Source organism: Acipenser ruthenus, chromosome 7 (assembly GCF_902713425.1).
Source record: "Acipenser ruthenus chromosome 7, fAciRut3.2 maternal haplotype, whole genome shotgun sequence".
Classification (NCBI taxonomy): Eukaryota; Metazoa; Chordata; class Actinopteri; order Acipenseriformes; family Acipenseridae; genus Acipenser; species Acipenser ruthenus.
In genome coordinates this window covers 59,009,938-59,030,248 of record NC_081195.1, presented here as the reverse complement: position 1 = coordinate 59,030,248, position 20,311 = coordinate 59,009,938, and the positions used below count along the sequence as shown (strand labels likewise).

General features: G+C 38.1%; 1 protein-coding gene across 4 annotated transcripts in view; it reads left to right on the top strand.

The window, feature by feature from the left end:
* Window positions 1-1,432: 1,432 nt before the first annotated feature.
* The window catches only part of LOC117415487 (putative adenosylhomocysteinase 3), a 40,508-nt gene continuing 21,629 nt past the window's right edge, over window positions 1,433-20,311 (top strand). For 3 of the 4 annotated variants that reach the window (XM_034025927.3, XM_034025926.3, XM_034025929.3), the window contains exon 1: window positions 1,434-1,852. In XM_034025927.3, coding sequence (XP_033881818.2) covers window positions 1,517-1,852 — 336 coding nt within the window. In that variant the 5' untranslated portion in view covers window positions 1,434-1,516. Of the gene's footprint in view, window positions 1,853-20,311 lie in introns of all 4 variants that reach the window. The other variant, XM_059027425.1, reaches the window with a different exon arrangement.

Sequence of the window (20,311 nt, the reverse complement as noted above, 5' to 3'; positions counted from 1 at the left end):
ATTCTAGGTGAGGTCTTACTAATGCATTGTAAAATTTTAACATTACTTCCCTTGATTTAAATTTAACATTTCTCACAATATATCCGAGCATCTTGTTGGCCTTTTTTATAGCTTCCCCACATTGTCTAGATCAGGGGTGCCCAATCCTGGTCCTGGAGGGCCGATGTCCTCCTGGTTTTTGTTCAAACTGTACACTAAATTGATTAATTGGACCAATTAAGCTTCTAATAAGGGCTTGATTGGTCCAATTAAGTAATTTAGGGCACAGTTGCAACAAAAGCCAGGAGGGCATCGGCCCTCCAGGACCAGGATTGGGCACCCCTGGTCTAGATAAATACATTTCTGAGTCAACATAAATCGAGTACACTCATATGAGGAAATGCATCCATTTTGTCAGTTACAAAGTGCAAATGTGGTAACGTTACGTTGGTAAGCAGAAATCAATATTTTGGAGATGATTATTGTGAAGAGTCTGAATCGGATTAATTTGCTTCCTGAAGCAGGTTTTTATTTGGTGGTTTGTCTAGATACAGCAGCAGAGCTCCTTGTTGCTGCTTGAGTTGAATTTCTTTATATTTTTTACTTTCCTTTTACAATGGCCCGTCTTGTACTTGCGAGGGGCCAACATAATACTCGCGAGACTGTTTAGACTCTGAAGAATTTTTGGCGCGCACGGGGCCGCCACTTTGCCCTAAGGCCGGCCCTGCTCCTTATGCAGGATTCTTTTAATTGGTTCAGCAATCCAGTCATGACATGTTGATTAAGACATTTCCAAAGGAAGGAATAATGCATTTGGCCATATTCACAAAGCATTTTTACCAAGTTTACACTACTTTTTGAGAAGTGAAAATCTAACTGAATACGTTAAAAGAAACAACTAAGGTGCATGCAAGAGCTGCTAAATTTGCCTAATGAATTACGTTTTTTAACAAAACAAACAAAAAAACAGGTGTTAGCTTAGTACAATGGTAACTTATTTTTAAATATGGCCTATTGTCATAAGCCGACGCTCGAAAATAAAATGAAAAATACAATTCACGTATCTAAATATATGAATTGTTTGTAATGCCATTCTACCTGAATCTGGTTCAAGATCAACTAACGAGGCCCGCCCTTCGTTTTACGTCAAAGTGCGTAATGGGTTGGAAGACATTGAGACTTCATCTCCCAGAAATCCTTTGGGGGGGGGGGGGCGGCATTCAAGTAGAACGCGCACAATTACCAGGGATATGTAGTTTTCTTCACAGTTCCGCTAAGACCATTCTGGGGTGTTTGCCTATATCACTGTTAAATATTTGAACCTTTTTAACACAACATGTAATCTAATTAATAAACAAATACGTTGGTAAAATTAACGGAGCGATTAATTAAACTTTTTTTTTTTTTTTTCGTACATAGGTCAGCAGTAATGGACTACATTTCCTATAACCCACTGCTCAACTTCCGTTCTCTACCACTCATATCCGCTGTATGTATATTGTGTGTGTGTTGGAAAGAGGACTGTGAAATTAGAGATATGTCGGTCCAGGTTGTCGCTGCGAAAATGGCCGAGGTCGAGCTGAAAGATATTAACAGCAAAATTCTGCCTGCTGCGATGCCAGTGGTACAGAAGCAGGAAGAAAAGTCGGCGGTTAAAAGCCAAACCGCTGTCCCTTCCACCAGTCCTGCTGTTTCGGCTGCAGCTAAGGTGGCTGCAGCACCCGAAGAGCCTACCCTTCCAACCCCGAGTCCGAACCTCATGAAGATGCCGCAGGCATCTGTATTGAAGCGGACTGAACCACAGCACAACGGCGGAGAGGCGTTCATCAATCCCGATGGTACAGTAACTGAGGCCCCGAAGACTGTGAAAAAGGTTAGGGATTGGATGTACTAGATTGTGTCATTGATTGGGTGGGGGTATGCTAAATTGTGTAGAAGCTGTCTGTATTACAGTAGCTAATCAATTAAAAAAAGATCGGGGCTTGACTACACTAACCCGACTGTTGCACCATTACATTTAGTAGTGATAGTCTTTTAACGGTGTTGTCTATCAGTGAAGATAACAGTGAAACATTTTTATAATAAAGATTATAATCTCTGAAATAAGATGCCGATGATTTACTCTCCTCGTTTTGACCGCACTGCGCTGTTGTGGCGCCATACATTTATTATAGTGGTGCTGAGTGTTAAGAAATGCGACATCTCCACTTCCAGAATTAAGAAATCACTACAGGTGATGTGAGTCTTGAGTTTAGAACTCTTTTAAAGTTCTGAAATAGTTTCTAAATACACAATGTGTATCTCAACACGTGATGACAGGCGCTTTACAGATGCACCGTGAAAAATAAATAGGTGTGAATATCAATCTGAATTTGTGCGCTGGGGGGAAGGGGGCTTTATAGACATGTTGACAGAAGGCTAATGTGAATATAGTGCAATCAAAAACTGATTAATAAATGATTACCAACCTGTAAGGCAAATTGACTGGCCTCTGGTGCAGTTTAATACCAGTTGCATTAAAGCTAAAGATTCATCTCAGTCTGTTTCAGTGTTATAGTTCAACAGGTTGGATAAAACATGCCCTTGCAAAAGTATTCAGAACCCTGACCAATTCTCATGTTACTGAATTACAAATGGTACATTGAAATTTCGTTCTGTTTGATATTTTATTTTAAAACACTGAAACTCAAATTCAATTATTGTAAGGTGACTGAAATATCTTGCTTACATAAGTATTCAACCCCCACACATTAATATTTGGTAGAGCCACCTTTCGCTGCAATAACAGCTTTAAGTCTTTTGGGGTAAGTATGTACCAGCTTTGCACACAGTGTCGGAGTGATTTTGGCCCATTCTTCTTGGCAGATTTACTCCAGGTTGTTCAGGTTGGTTGGACGACGCTTGTGGACCGCAATTTTCAAATAGTGCCACAGATTCTTAATGGGATTGAGATCAGGACTTTGACTGGGCCACTGTAGGACATTCACCTTTTTGTTCTTGAGCCACTCCAATGTTGCTTTGGCCGTGTGCTTGGGATCATTGTCCTGCTGAAAGGTGAATTTCCTCCCAAGCTTCAGTTTTTTAGCGGACTGAAGCAGGTTCTCTTGCAGTATTTTCCTGTATTTTCTCCATCCATTCTTCCTTCAATTAACAAGATGCCCAGTCCCTGCTGATGAGAAGCATCCCCACAGCATGATGCTGCCACCACCATACTTCACTGTAGGGATGGTGTGTCTTGAGGCATGGGCAGTGTTAGGTTTGCGCCACACATAGCGCTTTGAGTTTTGGCCAAAAAGCTCTATCTTGGTCTCATCTGAGCACAAAACCTTTTCCCACATCGCAGCTGGGTCACTCTCATGCTTTCTGGCAAACTCTAGACGTGCTTTCAGATGGTACTTTTTGAGTAACGACTTCTTTCTTGCCACCCTCCCATACAGGCCAGTGTTATGCAGAGCTCTTGATATGGTTGACTGGTGCACCATTACTCCACTCCCAGCCACTGAACTCTGTAGCTCCTTCAAAGTGATTGTTGGCCTCTCTGTGGCTTCTCTCACAAGTCTCCTTGTTTGAGCGCTGAGTTTTGAGGAACGGCCTTTTCTTGGCAGTGCCTGGGTGGTGTGATGCAGCTTCCACTTCCTGATTATTGATCCAACTGTGCTCACTGGGATATCCAAACACTTGGATATTATTTTGTACCCTTTCCCTAATCTATGCATTTGTATTACTTTATCTCTGACTTCTGCAGAATGCTCTTTGGTCTTCATTTTCCTTCAGATTCACAGCCTGACCAATGATCCTTCAACAGTGGGGTTTTTATCCAGAAAATGTGACCGCAACTTTAATGGTTCACAGGTGGAGGCCAATGGTAAGGTTATTGTGTCCTCGTTAGGGCAATTTCTTTCATCTGTGTAAACTGGGCGATTCCACAGCACAGGGGTTGAATACTTATGCAAGCAAGATATTTCAGTTTTTTATTTTTCTTAAAAATATTTCCCAACATAAAACCAATGTCACCTTACAATAATTGATTTTGAGTTTCAGTGTTTTAAAATAAAATATCAAACAGAACGAAATGTCAATGTAGCATTTGTAATTCAGTAATATGAGAGAATTGGTCAGGGGTCTGAATACTTTTGCAAGGCACTGTATGTATGTGTGTGTGTATATATATAAAAAATCTCCTTCAATTTTCAGTACAGTAAATTAAAAAAATATGTGCTGTGTTTTGGTGATGACAAAAACGGGCCAGGAAAGATATGATACTGATTCACTCTGAAAGTCTTCGCTGCGGCAGAAATGCCAAAACAAACCGCTACTCAACTTCACAAACACAATCATTCCAAAACGGAATACTAATACCTATACTACAAAAAAACATATTTGGAGAGGTACAAATATCAGCTCAAAATTAACTGGAACATTTTATTATTGTCCAATCCTATGTTTCAAGTTTAAAAAAAAAAAAAAAAAAATAAAAAAAATCTGATTTAAATATTATTTTTTGTCTCCAAGTTGATTCTCTTTGGGCCAGGAATGATGGCTCAGTGCCAATTAAAAACTACAATGCTTTGAAACAGTGACGTTATTACTGTATTATTCACAAATATCATTAACAAAGTGACACAATCCTGTCTTTGTATCTGTGTTTGTCAGTATCTTAGCACTGGTGGAATGTTATAAAGTGGTACATCGTCATAATGTGGTACTCGTACCAAAACTTGACCCATGTAATGTTAGAATGTGAGATTTTGGTACAGGTGCATTCAATTGCGATGTGTTTTCCTGTTGTCAAACAGGTACATTTGCCATTAATTATACATCATTTTTTTTGCAAACTTAAACAGGAGACAAACAACCAATTTCTCTAAAAAGAAAACAAACAATTCACGACCAACAAGACAAAATGACATGTCCACGGCAAAGTTGCAGAAGTAAACAAGTTACAAGACCCAATGTATTGCATATGATAAATATTCACATACTATTTTCTTAATGGTGGAAAAATATGATAAATGAAGTTAAAGATGAAGGCAGAAAACAGCATAACGTACCAGATTTGAATGGGCACTATCGTGTTTTCTAAGCAGAAGGTTAGGCATGCGCGAGGAAGCACAATGCGCTGCGTACCACTTTTTACCTCAAAATAACACTAAACCAGTCTTAGTGCTGCCAAAACTTAACAGAAAGCTAAAGAATAATGTTTTACATTATGGAAATGTGTATTTCAGGTCAACTTGAATTGAAATTTAATGTTGAGGGAGGGAGGAAGGAAGTTACATTATTAATAATAAACAGCACATTATCAATACCATATTTTTTTTGTGTGTGTGTTTATGAAACATGCTATCAAAGATGTGTGATTTAAAAACACAAAAAACCCTGCACCCTTCAAAGGAAATCTGTCTTGCAAGCAACAGTTCAACAAAACAAAAAAAGACTAGAAAGAACAGAAATCCTAGGATTTGTTTACTTTCTCTGCCTTTGTATTATTATTTATTTCTTAGCAGACGCCCTTGCAACTATACATAATGGTCACCTTTAACTTCCAATTCCAAAGCTGGCAATAGGAATTGGAAACTCAAACTATATAGATAGATAGATAGATAGGTATTACATTACACACACACTGTATTGTAGTCCTTCTCTATGTTTAATATCTAACGTTCCCCCCAACAAACTAGTCACATTTAATCAGCTTGTTGAATGAGCAGGCAGATATTAGCTTTGGATGCTTCAAGTGATCCTGACCTTCCTATGCCATATGGATGGTCATAGAATTGACACCCCTGGAAACAAAATTAGTAAGTAGTTCCTGCTGCTGTGGATCGAGACCTTGAGGGATGAACTTTATTTATGTTGTGTTTCCAAATCCACATTTCACTGTGAGCACTCAAGAGATGCAGAAGAAGGTTATATAACTGAGTTTTACATGAAATTCCAATCTCTGCTCTCTACATACTCAGCTGATGCATGTAGTACACTTGGGTGCTTATCTGCAGGGCGTGACTGTAAATGTCCCAAGGGAAATATGTATGTTATGTAGTACGTTTACGCTGTCTTTCGTGTAACAGGATTGAACGGTGGCAGAGGCTAGTTTGTTTTTTATTCGTTGCTTACAAGTGTTTAAACATTTTACTGTAATTACAAAGTGTTAGAACATTTAAAAGGAAGCACTATGCAATGTTCTCGGCCGTTCTGACCTCAGCCTTCCTAACTTCAGTGAATAGTATTGAATGGGCTAAGAATAGTATTTTCAAATGGTGAAGGAGCTAGTAGGCTTTGTATTATGTAGCTAATTGGTCCTGTCTGAAGTAGTACTGTATACAGTGTTTTGGGTCATGGTACCAAACACATCTACTGGAACTGGTGTAGTTTCTCTTACTGCATCTTCTCAGCATCACTGTTTTCGAATAACGGCACATTTTCATCTGGGTTTAAAAGACAATCGCATTTTTCATAATATGCAGTTATTTCTGTCTCAAGGCAGGGTGACTTTCACCTCTTGCCATTCGCTTCAAACAAGTGCTGGATTATCTGCTAGAAAGTACATGTTCAGAAATATTTCCACACATGATTACTTCAGTGGTCATGGCAGCTAGAAAATGGCTAGTAAGAACCATGAGAATAAATTGGCATTGATTGGGCAACCAGAGTTCTGAGTCATCGCTATTGTTTATTTTGTTAACTGTGGTGGAATTATGTGCTGCTTTGTGTGAGTAAGATGCTGTGTGACAGAGACCAAATTTCAAGTAGAATATTGAAACATTAACATTGTCCCACATTCTGTTGTACAGATATAACTGTCAATTTAAAAAAAGGGGAATACATGTACAACAACTTTACAGAAATAACTTTATAGAGTCTTTTTTTCACAAAACAACTTTGTAGTAAAATCAGATACAACCAAAACTCTATTTAAAATTAGTTGGATCACAAATACTGTAAGTAGGTCAAATCCAGTACCACAAAAAAATATTAGCTCAATAACTTAAGTACATTTTCACTGAAAAACCTGAAATTTTTAAGAAAGTTAGATACCGCTATGGTCCAATATCCTATTTAGAAGGAGCTGCATTACATGGAGGGGGAGTGAGGGGAGTCTTATTCCCTGCATCTCCTCTATGATGTTGGACTTTAATTAGATAAAAGGAAGATTTAAAGTAACTTCAACCCTGCTGAACAGGTAGTTGTTTAATAATGTATGCGTCAGGGCAGGAAGAAGCACTTGCCCCGTTCTTGTCTCTCAAAGCCAGTGAGAGGCCCTAGTCACTTTACATGGATTCTGCAACTACAGCATCGGTGCCTCACACCTCACACACCATTTGAGCTTGCGACTTCATATTGGCAGGGTTATATAAACCCTGATTGCTAAATGTGTTGGCCATGTTAATGATACAGAGAAGCACTCTTTTTCACATTTGATATCATGTTGACGAACCATCTGAATTGACATTCTCCTTAGATTATGCCTCCAGGAATGAGCCGGTTCTCTAGACTTACCAGTAAATGCACTGGTGGCCAGCTGCTATCATTGTTGACTTGCTGATGATGTCTTAACTCAAGATTAACAAAAACCAAATATTCCTAAACACTAACCTTCTCTCCGGTATAGAATCGGACCACACTGAGGTGTGACGAATCAGACCTTGTAGGGTAATTCATAAATAACACACCCTACCAAAAACATGCTTCTATTGAGCTCTGCCATTGGTGTAGCAATGGCAAACTTTTACTTTGCATCTACGTGAGACACTGTTGTCACTTGCTTCTGTCATTTGTCAATACATGGCTTTGCAACAGATTCACAAACAATGGAAAGCATGAGGTGGACCTGTCCTAGCCTTTTATGTATTGTGGTTATGGCACATGGTCTCTGTTGCCTGTTCTCTAAGGTCTCAAACGCACATAGCCAGTAAAGTGGTGAAGCATATTTTAATGTTTTTTAGTGAATTCAAAATTATACTCCAGTTGTTTTGCTTAATGCATAGCCAAGTCAAATTACAACAAGACAAAAAGAAGTCTAAGACCCCTTTGCAACAGGGAAGGGTGCCCTGAAACTTTAGAGAGAAAGGGGTTGCATTAACAGCACTGGCAGTAGTGTAGAAAGATCTGTGTCTATTTGTAAAAGAACAGCACATGTTTACTGTGCCATGCAAAAAAAGACATCATTTTTCTGAAATGTGTGTTGTTAATGAGATGAGCAGACTCGTATACAAGTTCAGGCATTTCTCTAGGTTTATTGCCAGTTCTCCACTGTGGATTTTTTCCACCCAGACAAAATCTGAGCTTTACCTTAAAATCCAGAGAAAGCTGATTAAACCTGCTTTTGTATACTTAATTTCTTGGAATTTGCTGTGTCAGTCACTGAGATTTAATGTTACTTTTTTTCTGCACTGCTTTATTGCATTCAGGCCTACAACAGGGAACTCGTTTTGTTCAGTGTCCTTGAGGGAAAATAGATACGGACTTGCAAGGAGCAGGTGATTTTACTGATGGGCAAGCAGTGGGTTCTTAAAGGAACAGCTCTCTCGTAGCTCTTTTATATTGCCGTAGAGAACAGTTGCGCAATATACATGGAAAAGTACAGGATTATTTTATTTATTTATTTATTTATTTATTTATTTATTTATTGTTTGTTTGTTTTTAAAACAATAATAAAAATAATTCCTGGATTTCATGACTTGTTAATGTTTAAAGCAGTGGTACTCAACTCTGGCACTCGATCCAATCCAGTCCAGGTTTTTACTCCAAGCAGATTCTAATGTAGTTAATTGAAGCTGTTAAGAGGCAATTAAGTAATTTAGGACCTGGTTGGAATAAAGACCAGGACTGGAATAGATCTTGAGTAATGTATTAATTTTTGTTGTTGACCCAGTCATTAATTTCTGGCCACCAGGGTACATTTGAAAAGAGTGGTCCAGTACAACAGGTTAAATGGGGGTACAGTTTTGAAATGCTACACACACAGTTCAGCATGGATAAACAGGAAATTAAGAAAAAAAAATACTCTTGCAACTTCATATTAATTGTGTTAACAGCAGAGCACTGTGACCGGACACAATGCAGTAGTTACAGTAGTTATCAGAGAGGCTGAATACAAGTTAGAAAATAAACGTTTAGTTTTTAAAACAATGAAGCTGCAGCAGAGCTGTGGTCTCAAAGGTGATGCAAAACCGAAACGGCTAGTCAGCATGGAGGGAGGGGGGATTTCATTGCTATGGGGTTTGGGTTCAGTAAAGCAGTACATTTTTGTTCAGTAGTGTAGTGTACATGTGAAACATGTACTTTTTAATGTGGTGTTTACTATTTTAAATTTTTTCCACTTTTGCGAGCGTCTTCCAAAAATCATGCATGGCTAAAGTTTCAACCACAAAACAGTAGTGCTCTATTCCTACCCATAACTCTTAAACAACCAGACATTTAATGATGCTGTTCATTGAATGGAACGCATGTCTTACTTCTGTTATAGTATAGCAAACTTATAAACGGAACTTCTTCTTTTAGACAACGATGTCCTTGTTTTTCTTTGTTTCCCTTGAGGTTGTGCCTCAAGAGTTTTAAGCATATTATGTTCTTAAACCTTTTGTGTCTTGAGACACTGTGTAATACTATTTTTTTTTTCCTTTCTGCAAGCAGTTTTGCCTGTTTTGTTAGCTTCACATGATTTGCCAGGTTCTTTTAGTTAAAGACAGTGATGGATTGGAAAAAATGCTGGGGATTGGCAACACCAGCAAAGAATATTTTAGGGGCCTACATTTTCTTGACTGCCAACAAATAAGCCTGCAGATTTGCAACCTGAAGAACTTGCTACATGGTTAAGTCATTTTAGGCACCTTGAAGACACAATGAGAGGATTTGTTTAAAAGTTCTGTTATAGTATACCATTTACCAAGTATCAAGCAAAAACTGCAAACTACCACTTGGCATCAATGGAGACCATGGAACCAAGGCCTCAGTTTGAAGGCAACTGCTGTAAATTTAAAGTGGTTGTTAACAAAATTTCTCACCTGATTTGCCATATAGGTCTTCATGTTGCGGTTTGGAAAGAAAAACATGATCTAATGTACGTATTTATTTTGTTTAATTTATTTTTAATTTGTTACCAATTATGTTACCCCTGCTTCTCTGCTCAATTTAGAATGCCCAGTTATATATTTTTTCTCTCACCGCAGCAATTCCCCGCACAGCTTATCTCTTTTTCACATTCGTCAATTTTCAGCCTTAGAATTCAACAGTCAATGTATGAATACAAACAGTGATGGCATGAATATACTGTAGCTATATCTTAACTTGTGCCTGTATTATTTTGTTTGATTTTAAAGGATCAAAGTGTTTGGGAAAAAAAAAACTAAACAAGCAGCAACCAGCATTCTCCCCAACAAAGAACCATTGTCCTACAATATGTTCTACATGACCCTCACAAAATCATCACTTTGCTACCTTTCCTGCGAGTTGGTTGGTAGAGCACCCCTGTAGATATGGTGGCGGTTCAGAATACATACAATCAGGCACTGAAGTTGTTAATGAATGAATTAACCAGGCTGTCTGACATTCAAGAGGAAGTACAGGGACTTGGGATAGCACACATGAAGTTACTCATCATTACTTCATAGATTTAAATACAGTACGCCATCACAGCAGCTACATCAAGCCAGGTACAGTTTGTGTACAAAAGAAGGCTACCCGTCAAATTCGGCTGACAATTTGAGACTGACAAGCAGTTGCTTTTCCAATGAGAATGGTAGGTGTGCCAGTGGAATAGGAGATCAACCATGTGCTCTTGTAAACAAAGTAAATTATACTGTGCACTATATAGTAACAGCTGTTTTCAGCATGTCAGCCCCCAAACCTGCAATTTTACATATATACGCCGTGGTGCCATGTGGTGGCAAATGGTGTTTTTTCACAATGGACACTGCAATTTCTTACTTGTAGAGATTATGTAAAGCCCATTATTTTAGTGGACCGAAAATGTCACGTTTTATATAATTAAATGTAGCGACTTTTATATTTAATGTTTTTTCATGATGTGGTTTTGCACTGGAAACTGCAGCTTTAAAATTTTAAATGTTTGTTTTGTGAAAATATTTAAATGACAAAACAGTGTGCATAGTGCAGCAGCTGTGAATTGTATTTCACCAGTCATTAAATATGTTGACTGCTCTTCTTGATTCTTTATCGTGACTTTGTGCTGTGCTCTACCTTTTGAATTAAGCGTGCCTAATTATAAACATAATTTATGTACCTAATGTTAAAAATACTCCCTCTGCAATAATGCCTCTAATTAAGCCCCTGCCTGCTGCCTGAGTCAACGCTCCCCTCCCCCCCCCCGATATGTGTGTATATCGATCTATATCTATATCTCAGCTGGTTTCACAATTCCTGATTTATTACTAATTTTTGAACTACCTTACCTGAGGTAGCATTAGGTTATTGGGTTCTGTGAAACAAGCTGTTTATTCTGGGTCAGTATTGTGATGCAGAACACATAATATATAATACTGGACATTTCCTCTGTGCAAAGTTGTTGTGATAGCTTTGTGGAATTCATTTGTTAGTGTTTACCCAGGGCTGTAAGAAATTAATTTGCAGTAAAGCACAAAAAATAAAACAAGATAGTAAACTGGAAAGTTACTGTGCAAAACTATTATTAACTTGTATAGGTACTCCTCAGCTAAGCTAACTCTTGTGAACCATTGATTTCTTAAAAATAAAAATAAATTGACTGATTCCCTCACAAATTATAGTCTGTTTCAAGATAAACCTTACTGAGTTACAGAAATTGTATGCGATTATTCAGCGTTGTAGCACTTTTGAGAGGGTTGACCAGGCACAATATATATCTGGTGATTTCCTAAATTTGTAAGCTAAAGCATTCGAACAGCTGGCACTGTTTTAGTAGAGTTTAATTTCATTGTGTGAGTTGCTCCATGGTTAAGTAAATGTCTCTCCAAATAAACATGGAGAGTAGAAAACAGAACAGAACTTGGCAAATCCTGAGGCTGTTAACCCTGTTAATATATGTATTTTTGTGTGTTGCTTTTCTTTATAACTGCTGGGGGAGAACACATCTTTAAGTTTCTCTCCATTCATCACAAACAGTTTGCAAACCTACAGTACATGTTGGGCAAGAGGTACGAATATACAACCATCCTGATAATGGGTCTTAATGATGCCCACTAACCTTTTACAGTGCTGTGTCTCAGTGCAAAGTCTACTGTTTGCAGGGGGAAATTTTTCACTAAATTGAACTAGTTGTTTTAACAGTACAGTGGCTTTTTATTGTGTTCACTCATTAAACCCCTGCTACTGTGTTAGTGCTGTTTGGGTTTTGTACTTTGTGGTGCTGAGAAGAGGCCCTTCGTGTCCAGCCTCGGTTTTTAATAATGCTGGTCAAGGGGTTACTGTATCTCCAGAGGGATTTAAAGATCATTTTTCTGCCCTGTCTGCAGTAACTGGCTGCTAGGGTTGTCTGCAGTATTCAATCCCAAACGCTACCCTCAGCCATTCTACACTCCACTGGTCTCTAACAACACTGGGCAGTCAGCATAGATTTTCATAGAGAGCCAGCGGATATCGTATACATGCCAATCAGTTTGCTGTTGAATTGTTTTAACATGTGGCCTACAGGTCTGTTGTCTCTAATTTAAAGAAGGCACAAGCAAATCCATCTCACAGCCATCCAAACTAAAGACTAGGCTGCATGACTGTGCTGTACCGTGCCTTTGATAACATTATTACCTCTCTACTTGTGGTCTTTTTTTTTTGTGCTGGCTTGTTGTTATGTTTACTGTAATGTGAAAACATGTTGACTTGTTTCTAATGGAGCAGAAATCTCAGTTCTCACATTCGACTAGAGTCCCAGTGTGAATTTGGCAAAGTACTGTAGGTGCAGTTTTAAATGTACCTCTCGTGTTGTTAAAGCAGTGTCTGAAGTATCTGCCTGCAGCGGTGCTGTTGGATTAACACCATCAAGGAAATATATAGTAACCGTTAATGTCGTCCCTGGGTGCCCTGGCTGATGATGGTGTTGTTGCCACGCTGCACTCTACTTCAGACTATGCTGGGGTGGTGGTAAAGAGGAGACAAAAGCCTGACATCTTAGGGATTTGTTGGTACACTTCACTTTACATATAAAATGATAGCATGCTGTAAAGAAAGAAGGAATACATTTAAAACAGATTTGAGGGATTGAACGTGCAGTACTTTAAAGGTCTCCTCCCCTGTTGTCCTTTCTTCAGTGAAATGCATTTTTGTAAATTTCTAACAGACTTTGTGTGATACCTGCATTTTCTAAAAGGTCTAACCCAGATACCGTGACACCAGATGTTTGTAACAGTAATACAGTGCTCCCATAATGCTGTAGTCGAGACCGTAGTTAAGAGACCGTGCTGTTTGTGTTCCGCCTTATAACGAGAATACTAGTGTTAGTGGAATGGCATTATGGGGCAAGTGAGAGCCATGAAAAAAAAAGCTTGAGCTGATACCCTTCTTCCAACTAACAAATCACCCATGATTTAGAAATCTGTAATCAAATAAAAACCTTTATTTCAGCATATATTTAAAATGGTGCTTTTTAATTGTTAAATACATTCAGTAAGAGTTGGGGTCAATTTCTGTTTTTCAATTTCAATTCCTTTTTAAAATATATTCCCAATTCCTTTGAGGGAATTAGAATTGATATTTCAGAGACATAATTGTTGTAATTGATCAACTGCTTTCATTTGAAGCCAATTTGATTAACAGTGACTGCAATTTAAGTAATTTGTTGCCACTGTGAGAAACTCATTTTAACAGAGTATTGCTAATTGCATATTTGATCAATGATTTGTTAGAATTGATTTAAAAGGGAATTGGAATTGGTTTATTGATTTTGAAAAGGAAATGTAATTGAAAAACAGAAATTGACCCCAACCCTGCACCCAAGAATAAAGTGCCTGCTCTAATGGTCAAACATTGGCATCGCACTTCATACAGCACTCCAATGGGATTTCTCACTCTCTTGAGTTTCTGTTGTATTATTGCTTTACAGTAGAAAACATTCACTAACAGTACACTGATGGGAAAAATACCTGTGCCTTTACACTTGTGTGTGCCGTAAAGCAGGGGTAGGCAATTCCGGTCCTGGAGGGCTGGTGTCCCTCCTGGTGTTTGTTCCAACTGACCAATTAAGCTTCTAATACGCACTTAATTGGTCCAATTCAGTAATTTACGGTACAGTTGGAATTAAAACCAGGAGGGACACCGGCCCGCCAGGTCCGGAATTGCCTAGCCCTGCCGTAAAGGGTACAAACATCTGCACTCCAGAGCCTTGAATTCCAGTCCCAGCAGAGGATGTTTGACGTGAATGAAATGAGTTTCACGACTTTATAATCGCACTTGCAAGTATCTGGAAAAACATCACATGTGAGTGTACCGCTGTTATTCCCTAAGAGCCACATCCAGTAGTAACAAGGGGAAAGCCACTGAGAAATCCCCTGCCAGGTAGTGTTTTTCATTAGAAATATCAGCTGTTTGCAGGATACAGGATTCATATTGAGCTAACAACACCACCAACAACTGTACATAGTGACAGCTGTAGCTGGTATGAAATCTTACGATTCTGACCATTTTTCATTGAATTTGCAGTTTCGCAGCCATTGAATTTGATCTTTAGAAACATCTGCAGTGTTTACATGGTTAGTCTTCTGAGATGCAAGTGCTACATGCTTAAGAATCCCCTGGTTAAAGGGAACAGGATTTATCACATCTGCTCATGTCAAAGTCCCTGGTAAATGGGGACTGTATAAGTGTATCTCTTGACAAGATCTCTAGTGTATAGTATATGTGAAAGATAGGAGGGGATGAAATTAGAAAAAGGTCTCAACTTTCACTTGGAGGCATTCACCCGGTGGTTGATTCCCTGTTTTATGTTTAATATGCCATTTCAATTAATCAGTTATGTCCCCAGTGGCTCCTCCCTGTGAGTGCAGGGAGAGTCCCACGATCAGAAGCTCACTGGTTTAAATCATGGTTGTGCGGAGTTGCCGATCTTGGCTTAGGGCCCACAGGAAGTGTTGCATTAGGCTTTGAACTCCTAGAAATTGAGATTTAAAATCGACTGGGCTTAGTTTACTTTATTGTGCTTCAGCGATCCCCTCAATTCAATCTGCCAGACATGTGCCCCGAAAAGCCTAAAATTCTACTTCTGGTATTTCATAAGTTCTTCAGTGAATTAAAAGCCTGCCGTAGAACGGTCATGCTGTGTCGTATCGACCCCTGACTACTTTTAATTTATTTATATTATTCAATCATCATTTTTATAAACCTGCTGGGAATTTCAGAATAATATCAAAATATATCTCTTTTTCAGGGATGGAAACAACACTCCCATTTTCGTATTGGTTTGATCCAGTCCTGTGTTTTTTGTAGTAGTGTTTTTTTTTTTTTTTTTTTTTTTTTTAAATGGAAAGGGGTTGAAGTCAATGTGAATTGTGTAACCATTTCCATTGACAAATGTGTACTATTTGTTTAGTTTTCTAATAACGTTGCTTTACATATGAACAATACAGATCATCCTGGAGCAAACACTGCATTTTATCAAGGTGATCATTTCTGAATTTCTTTTTTTTACAAAGTCAAGTTTAAATTTGCTTCTGAAAGTGGTCCAAAATGGCTCAGAATGCATCTGAGAGCATGTACAACCCAGAGCTTCTATATAGGCCTAGGCGAAAAGATTGGTTTTGCCCCAGGAGTTTCAGACAAAGTTATCATTTGGTCACTTTCACCCATGTGTACATATCACTCTTATTTATATCCCTGTGTTTGATTGCACAAGTCTTGTTGCATGCCAATATCCTGTATAAAAAAATGTGTGGAGTGGCATTTACTCATGTCTGAGTCTGCCAAATGGTTCATATATTTCAGGGGGTGTAACAGAGAGTCGATCCCCTCTTACAGAGTAGGCTATATATGAGCAAAATGTAAGTTATGTGCTATGCAACTGGTGTGCCACCATTTTGGAATGACTCAGCTTAAACCTGTTTCTTGGAAGAGCTCCATCTGTCCCCTCATTGCAGAAGCTGAGTAGCATTCTGAGAAATCTGAAATGTCAGGCAGGTTGACTTTCCCAAATTAAATGTTAGCTTTCAGAGTTTCAACAGCTCTAGTTTCATAAGAAAACACAATTCCTCTACCTTGACTATAAGAAGACTTTAAGAGGATCTGAGAATGTCTGACTACCTAGAGCTATAAAGCAGTTAGTTAAGTAGTCAGATAATTTATGAAATTACATTTTCCATTTTATACACTAGGCTTGATGATCAAACACTGTGCCTGAACTTTTTGCTTTTTTTTTCAGTGTGTGTGTATATATATATATATATATATATATATATATATAGATATATATATAGATATATATATATATATATCTATATATATATATATATATATATATATATATATAATATAAAATAATTAGTTGTAATATAGTCAACTATACAGTCACATTTACATAATTCACCCCTGCAAAGCATTCCAGAATGTACAGTTCATGTGGGCGGAGGGGCGTACTGTACATGTTTTATCACGGTTGAATACCATAAGGCACTACATTTGACATCAATTCTGAAATGCCCAAGGCTTTTATCTGTTGTGGGCTATTTTTTTTTTTTTTAGTTTTCACTCTTGTCTATTAACTGCTAAAACAAAAAGGGTATTGTTTTTTTTTTGTCAAATTGTGTACACTACTGCTCAATGGAAAAGCCCACATTCGTAACACTAGAACTAGGTTTTAAATTGGTATTCTGTTTGTGAATGGAATTGCAGCCTGTTTAAAGAGCTGACATTGGCATCAGACATAATCAATTGCTTTAACTACCCTTTTATACAGAGTGTTAGTATTTGTCCTTGGCCAAATGCGTATTGCATTTTTATCATGTTATCGTTGTTGTTTTATTGCTGAAACAGGCTGTTCAGTTCCTCGCTTTGTGTTAATAAGTAAGCTTCCTGGACAGGTTCTTTGTTATTTGGCGGCATGCTTTTTGTTTACATCAATACACAGAGGGCGTGTACTTATGAAGCATTTTCAAAACTGATTCACTGGTAATAGAATGAGAAATTAGGTTGCCGATTCAACCAGTAGTGGTAACTGATTTAAATGTCTGTGATTTGTAGACTTGGAGATTTTTTTGTAATATTTATGCTCTGTAATTTTCACAATGCATGGTTAAAATAAAACAGATTGCGGTTTGTGAATTATGCTTCTGGCGAATCTGCTGAATCCTTTCATGCCATTCAGTATTTAGTTTTGAAAAATAAACAGACTGACATACATGGTATTATGCGTTTGGTTTAGTAAAGTATATACAATGGAGGAATGTGTCATGTCTTGTCTTGTTCTTGTGCATCTGCAGTTTAACTTGTATTTTAGCTGAAACTGCTTTCTTTGTTTTCTGAAGTCAGGTATAACAGGGAGCCCCTTGCCTTAGGGTGATGATTTGTTCAGCATTTGCACACAGACGATAGTAACTGTGCCGAGCTGAGATGATCTTTTCAATTCTTTCTGTCTCTACCCCCTTAATCATGTCCTGTATAACAGGGTAGGATTAATATTTTAAAACCGTGAAGTAGGCAAACTCTGCATTATTTTAAACTGAAGATCAACTGGTGCGAGTCTGTGGCTCATCCTCCTGGTTTTGACTTGAAGAACTGGTTTCCTTCCCCTCCCCTGCCCCCCTTTTTAAGAAAGAGTGTAAATTATTCTGCACTTGGGTCACGTAATGATATGGTGCCTCTGAATTAGCAAGGCCATGGAAACGTACAGTACTATTCAGCATAGCCTACTTTCAGCCCACAAACAGCAATTCTAAGAGTACCGTCTTTGTTGCTTATGGGAAAAGATTTGGCAAAGGCTGAGTGTGATATGCAGTTACTCTAATTATATTCTGCGCACATTATTCCCTCTTTTTTTATAAAGCTCTTTCAGAACACATTCATCACTTTTGTGGCACTGTTTCATGGATCAGATTTTATTTTACCAAGGCAACAGGGAGAAAATTTGTGCTACTGCATGTGTCTAAAATAACAGAGTAGGCCCCTACTTAAAAGCTTAATGCTGTTTCAGGCAATAAAAGTGTATTGCAACACTGAATCCACTTAATTTTCTGTCTTGTTAAATGTGTTCTGTTAATTACAGTATGCATCAGTTTACAGCCATTTCTATCTTCTCTGAACCAAACATCAATATGCACAACAACTCTAACTTCTTTCACTACTGTATGGTTCACTGGTACTTTTGATATTTTGTTGTGTAAAGGGCTGGGTATTCTAAAGTGTGCTGTGCCATGGAGAGTATATTACCTTTTAGCTGCTTAGGATTCATGAGTGAGGTGAGAGACTGTAAGTTACAGTAATGTAGTTACAGTGGTATGCTATGCTAGGATAAGACTCTTCTGTATTACTGTCTCCATTCACTTGATTTTCAAGTAATTCCTTAGCATGGCATCACCCATTTGGTGTATTTTAGTTGTTTTGTGCCTGAGAACTAGCAATAGGCATCCCTTATCTCTGATCGTGTTGATTCTAGTTCATTAACCCTGAGCGGTGGATTGAGTTTGAAGCTGTATCTCCTTAAAGCAGCAAGCTCTACTGTTAGAAATCCAAAGTTTAGAAGATAAGACTTTTAGGCCTTGAAGATGGTAATTATTGCAGATTGTAATCTTCTGCACAACTTTGACTTTCCCACACACATTCCCACATGCAGGATTCCCATCATTAAACCAATTTAGTGTATTGAGAATGACTTAAGTTCTACTGTGAGAAGTGGCAGACGGGTTCCAAATAATACAGGATAGTTTGAAGTACTGTAAAGCAGGGGGAGGGGGGAGGAGACTAAATGGTATTTAAAACCTTTCTCTCTCCAACTGGTGTGTTTTTTAATATGTTTATGAAAGCTGTTTATTTGTTTTATAACCGGAATGTGTCCACAGTTAAAATTGCACTGCCCTCTAGTGTCCTAAAGTTGTAAATCACAGAATGACTTGCCTGTCTGGTACACCTCCTGAGAAATACTTACAGCTGTGGTGTTGATTTGAATGTGCAAAGATAGAGGGGGTGCCTAATTGGCATATAGTGTCCATAGCTTTGGTATCTGTTGCTGGAATTTAAGAGGATGGCTTCCACGGATTTGCTATGTACAGTGTGAATGTATGATTTATATTTTATTTAACCTTGTAATTACTGTATAATTGATATAGTGAACCTTATTACAGTGAATGTAAATGAGGCAACTCTTTGCTATAAACAGTGTGTTACAAATGTGAAATCTATGAGCTCTGTGCACACCCGTCATTCAATTCATTTTTGTCACTCCTTGGTAATGCTTTGCTTTGGAAAGTGTCCAGCAGCTTTCGCTTACCACGGGGGCTGTGATGCCATATCAACACACAGGAGTCATTTTCCACATTTACAAGTTGAGCCAGGAGCAGTGGGTCAACAGGCCATTAATGCAGTTAAACAAAGTACATTTTGAATTCTTTCAACAGGACAGTACAAATATTTCTACCGAGTATGAAGAAAGCTACTCTTGAATGCAAACATTACGTTGTGTCCTTTCAGTCTTTCATCTTTGTTAAACTGCATTTTATTCTTTAAAATAACTATTATTTTTTAATATGCTTTAGAGAGGCAACTTGACCTTGAAAAGCACAGAACATATACAGAGCGTCAAAAGTAACTTATCACTATTATAACACATTTATTTTTGAAAAAAATAAGGTATATAAATGATACAGTGACAGTGTTTTTGGTTTTCTTTTTAATTACTCGATCATTCATATATAACACGAGTGACTATGACTGAAGCATTTGCATTTAATCACCTAATTAGTTGATTGGGCACTGGATATGGAGTGATTTCAGCTATTGAATTGCAAGCTTGAATAAAAGCAATAAAGAAAATCACAGAAAAAACCCCAATATGCCACGTCTTTCAAGAGAGCAGCGCCTTCGTGCAATCGGCATGTTGGAGGCTGGACTAGGGCAGCGTACTGTGGCTCGCCGTCTTGGGTGCTCACAGCCAGCAATTTCAAACCCAGCGAGACGGTATAACCAGCCACACTCTGTCAATAACAGGCCACAAACAGGGAGACCAAGAGTCACAACACCTGCTCAAGATCGACAGATCATTTTGCAGCATCTTCATGATGTTAATTGTTAATCGGCACAATAAAATGTCACTGCACCTGTCATTTTTCGATCACATCTAGTGAATTTTATCCAAATATAAGTGGTACGTTTCTTTTGATGCTCAAATATAAGTGATAAGTTTCTTTTGATGAGCAGCATACTT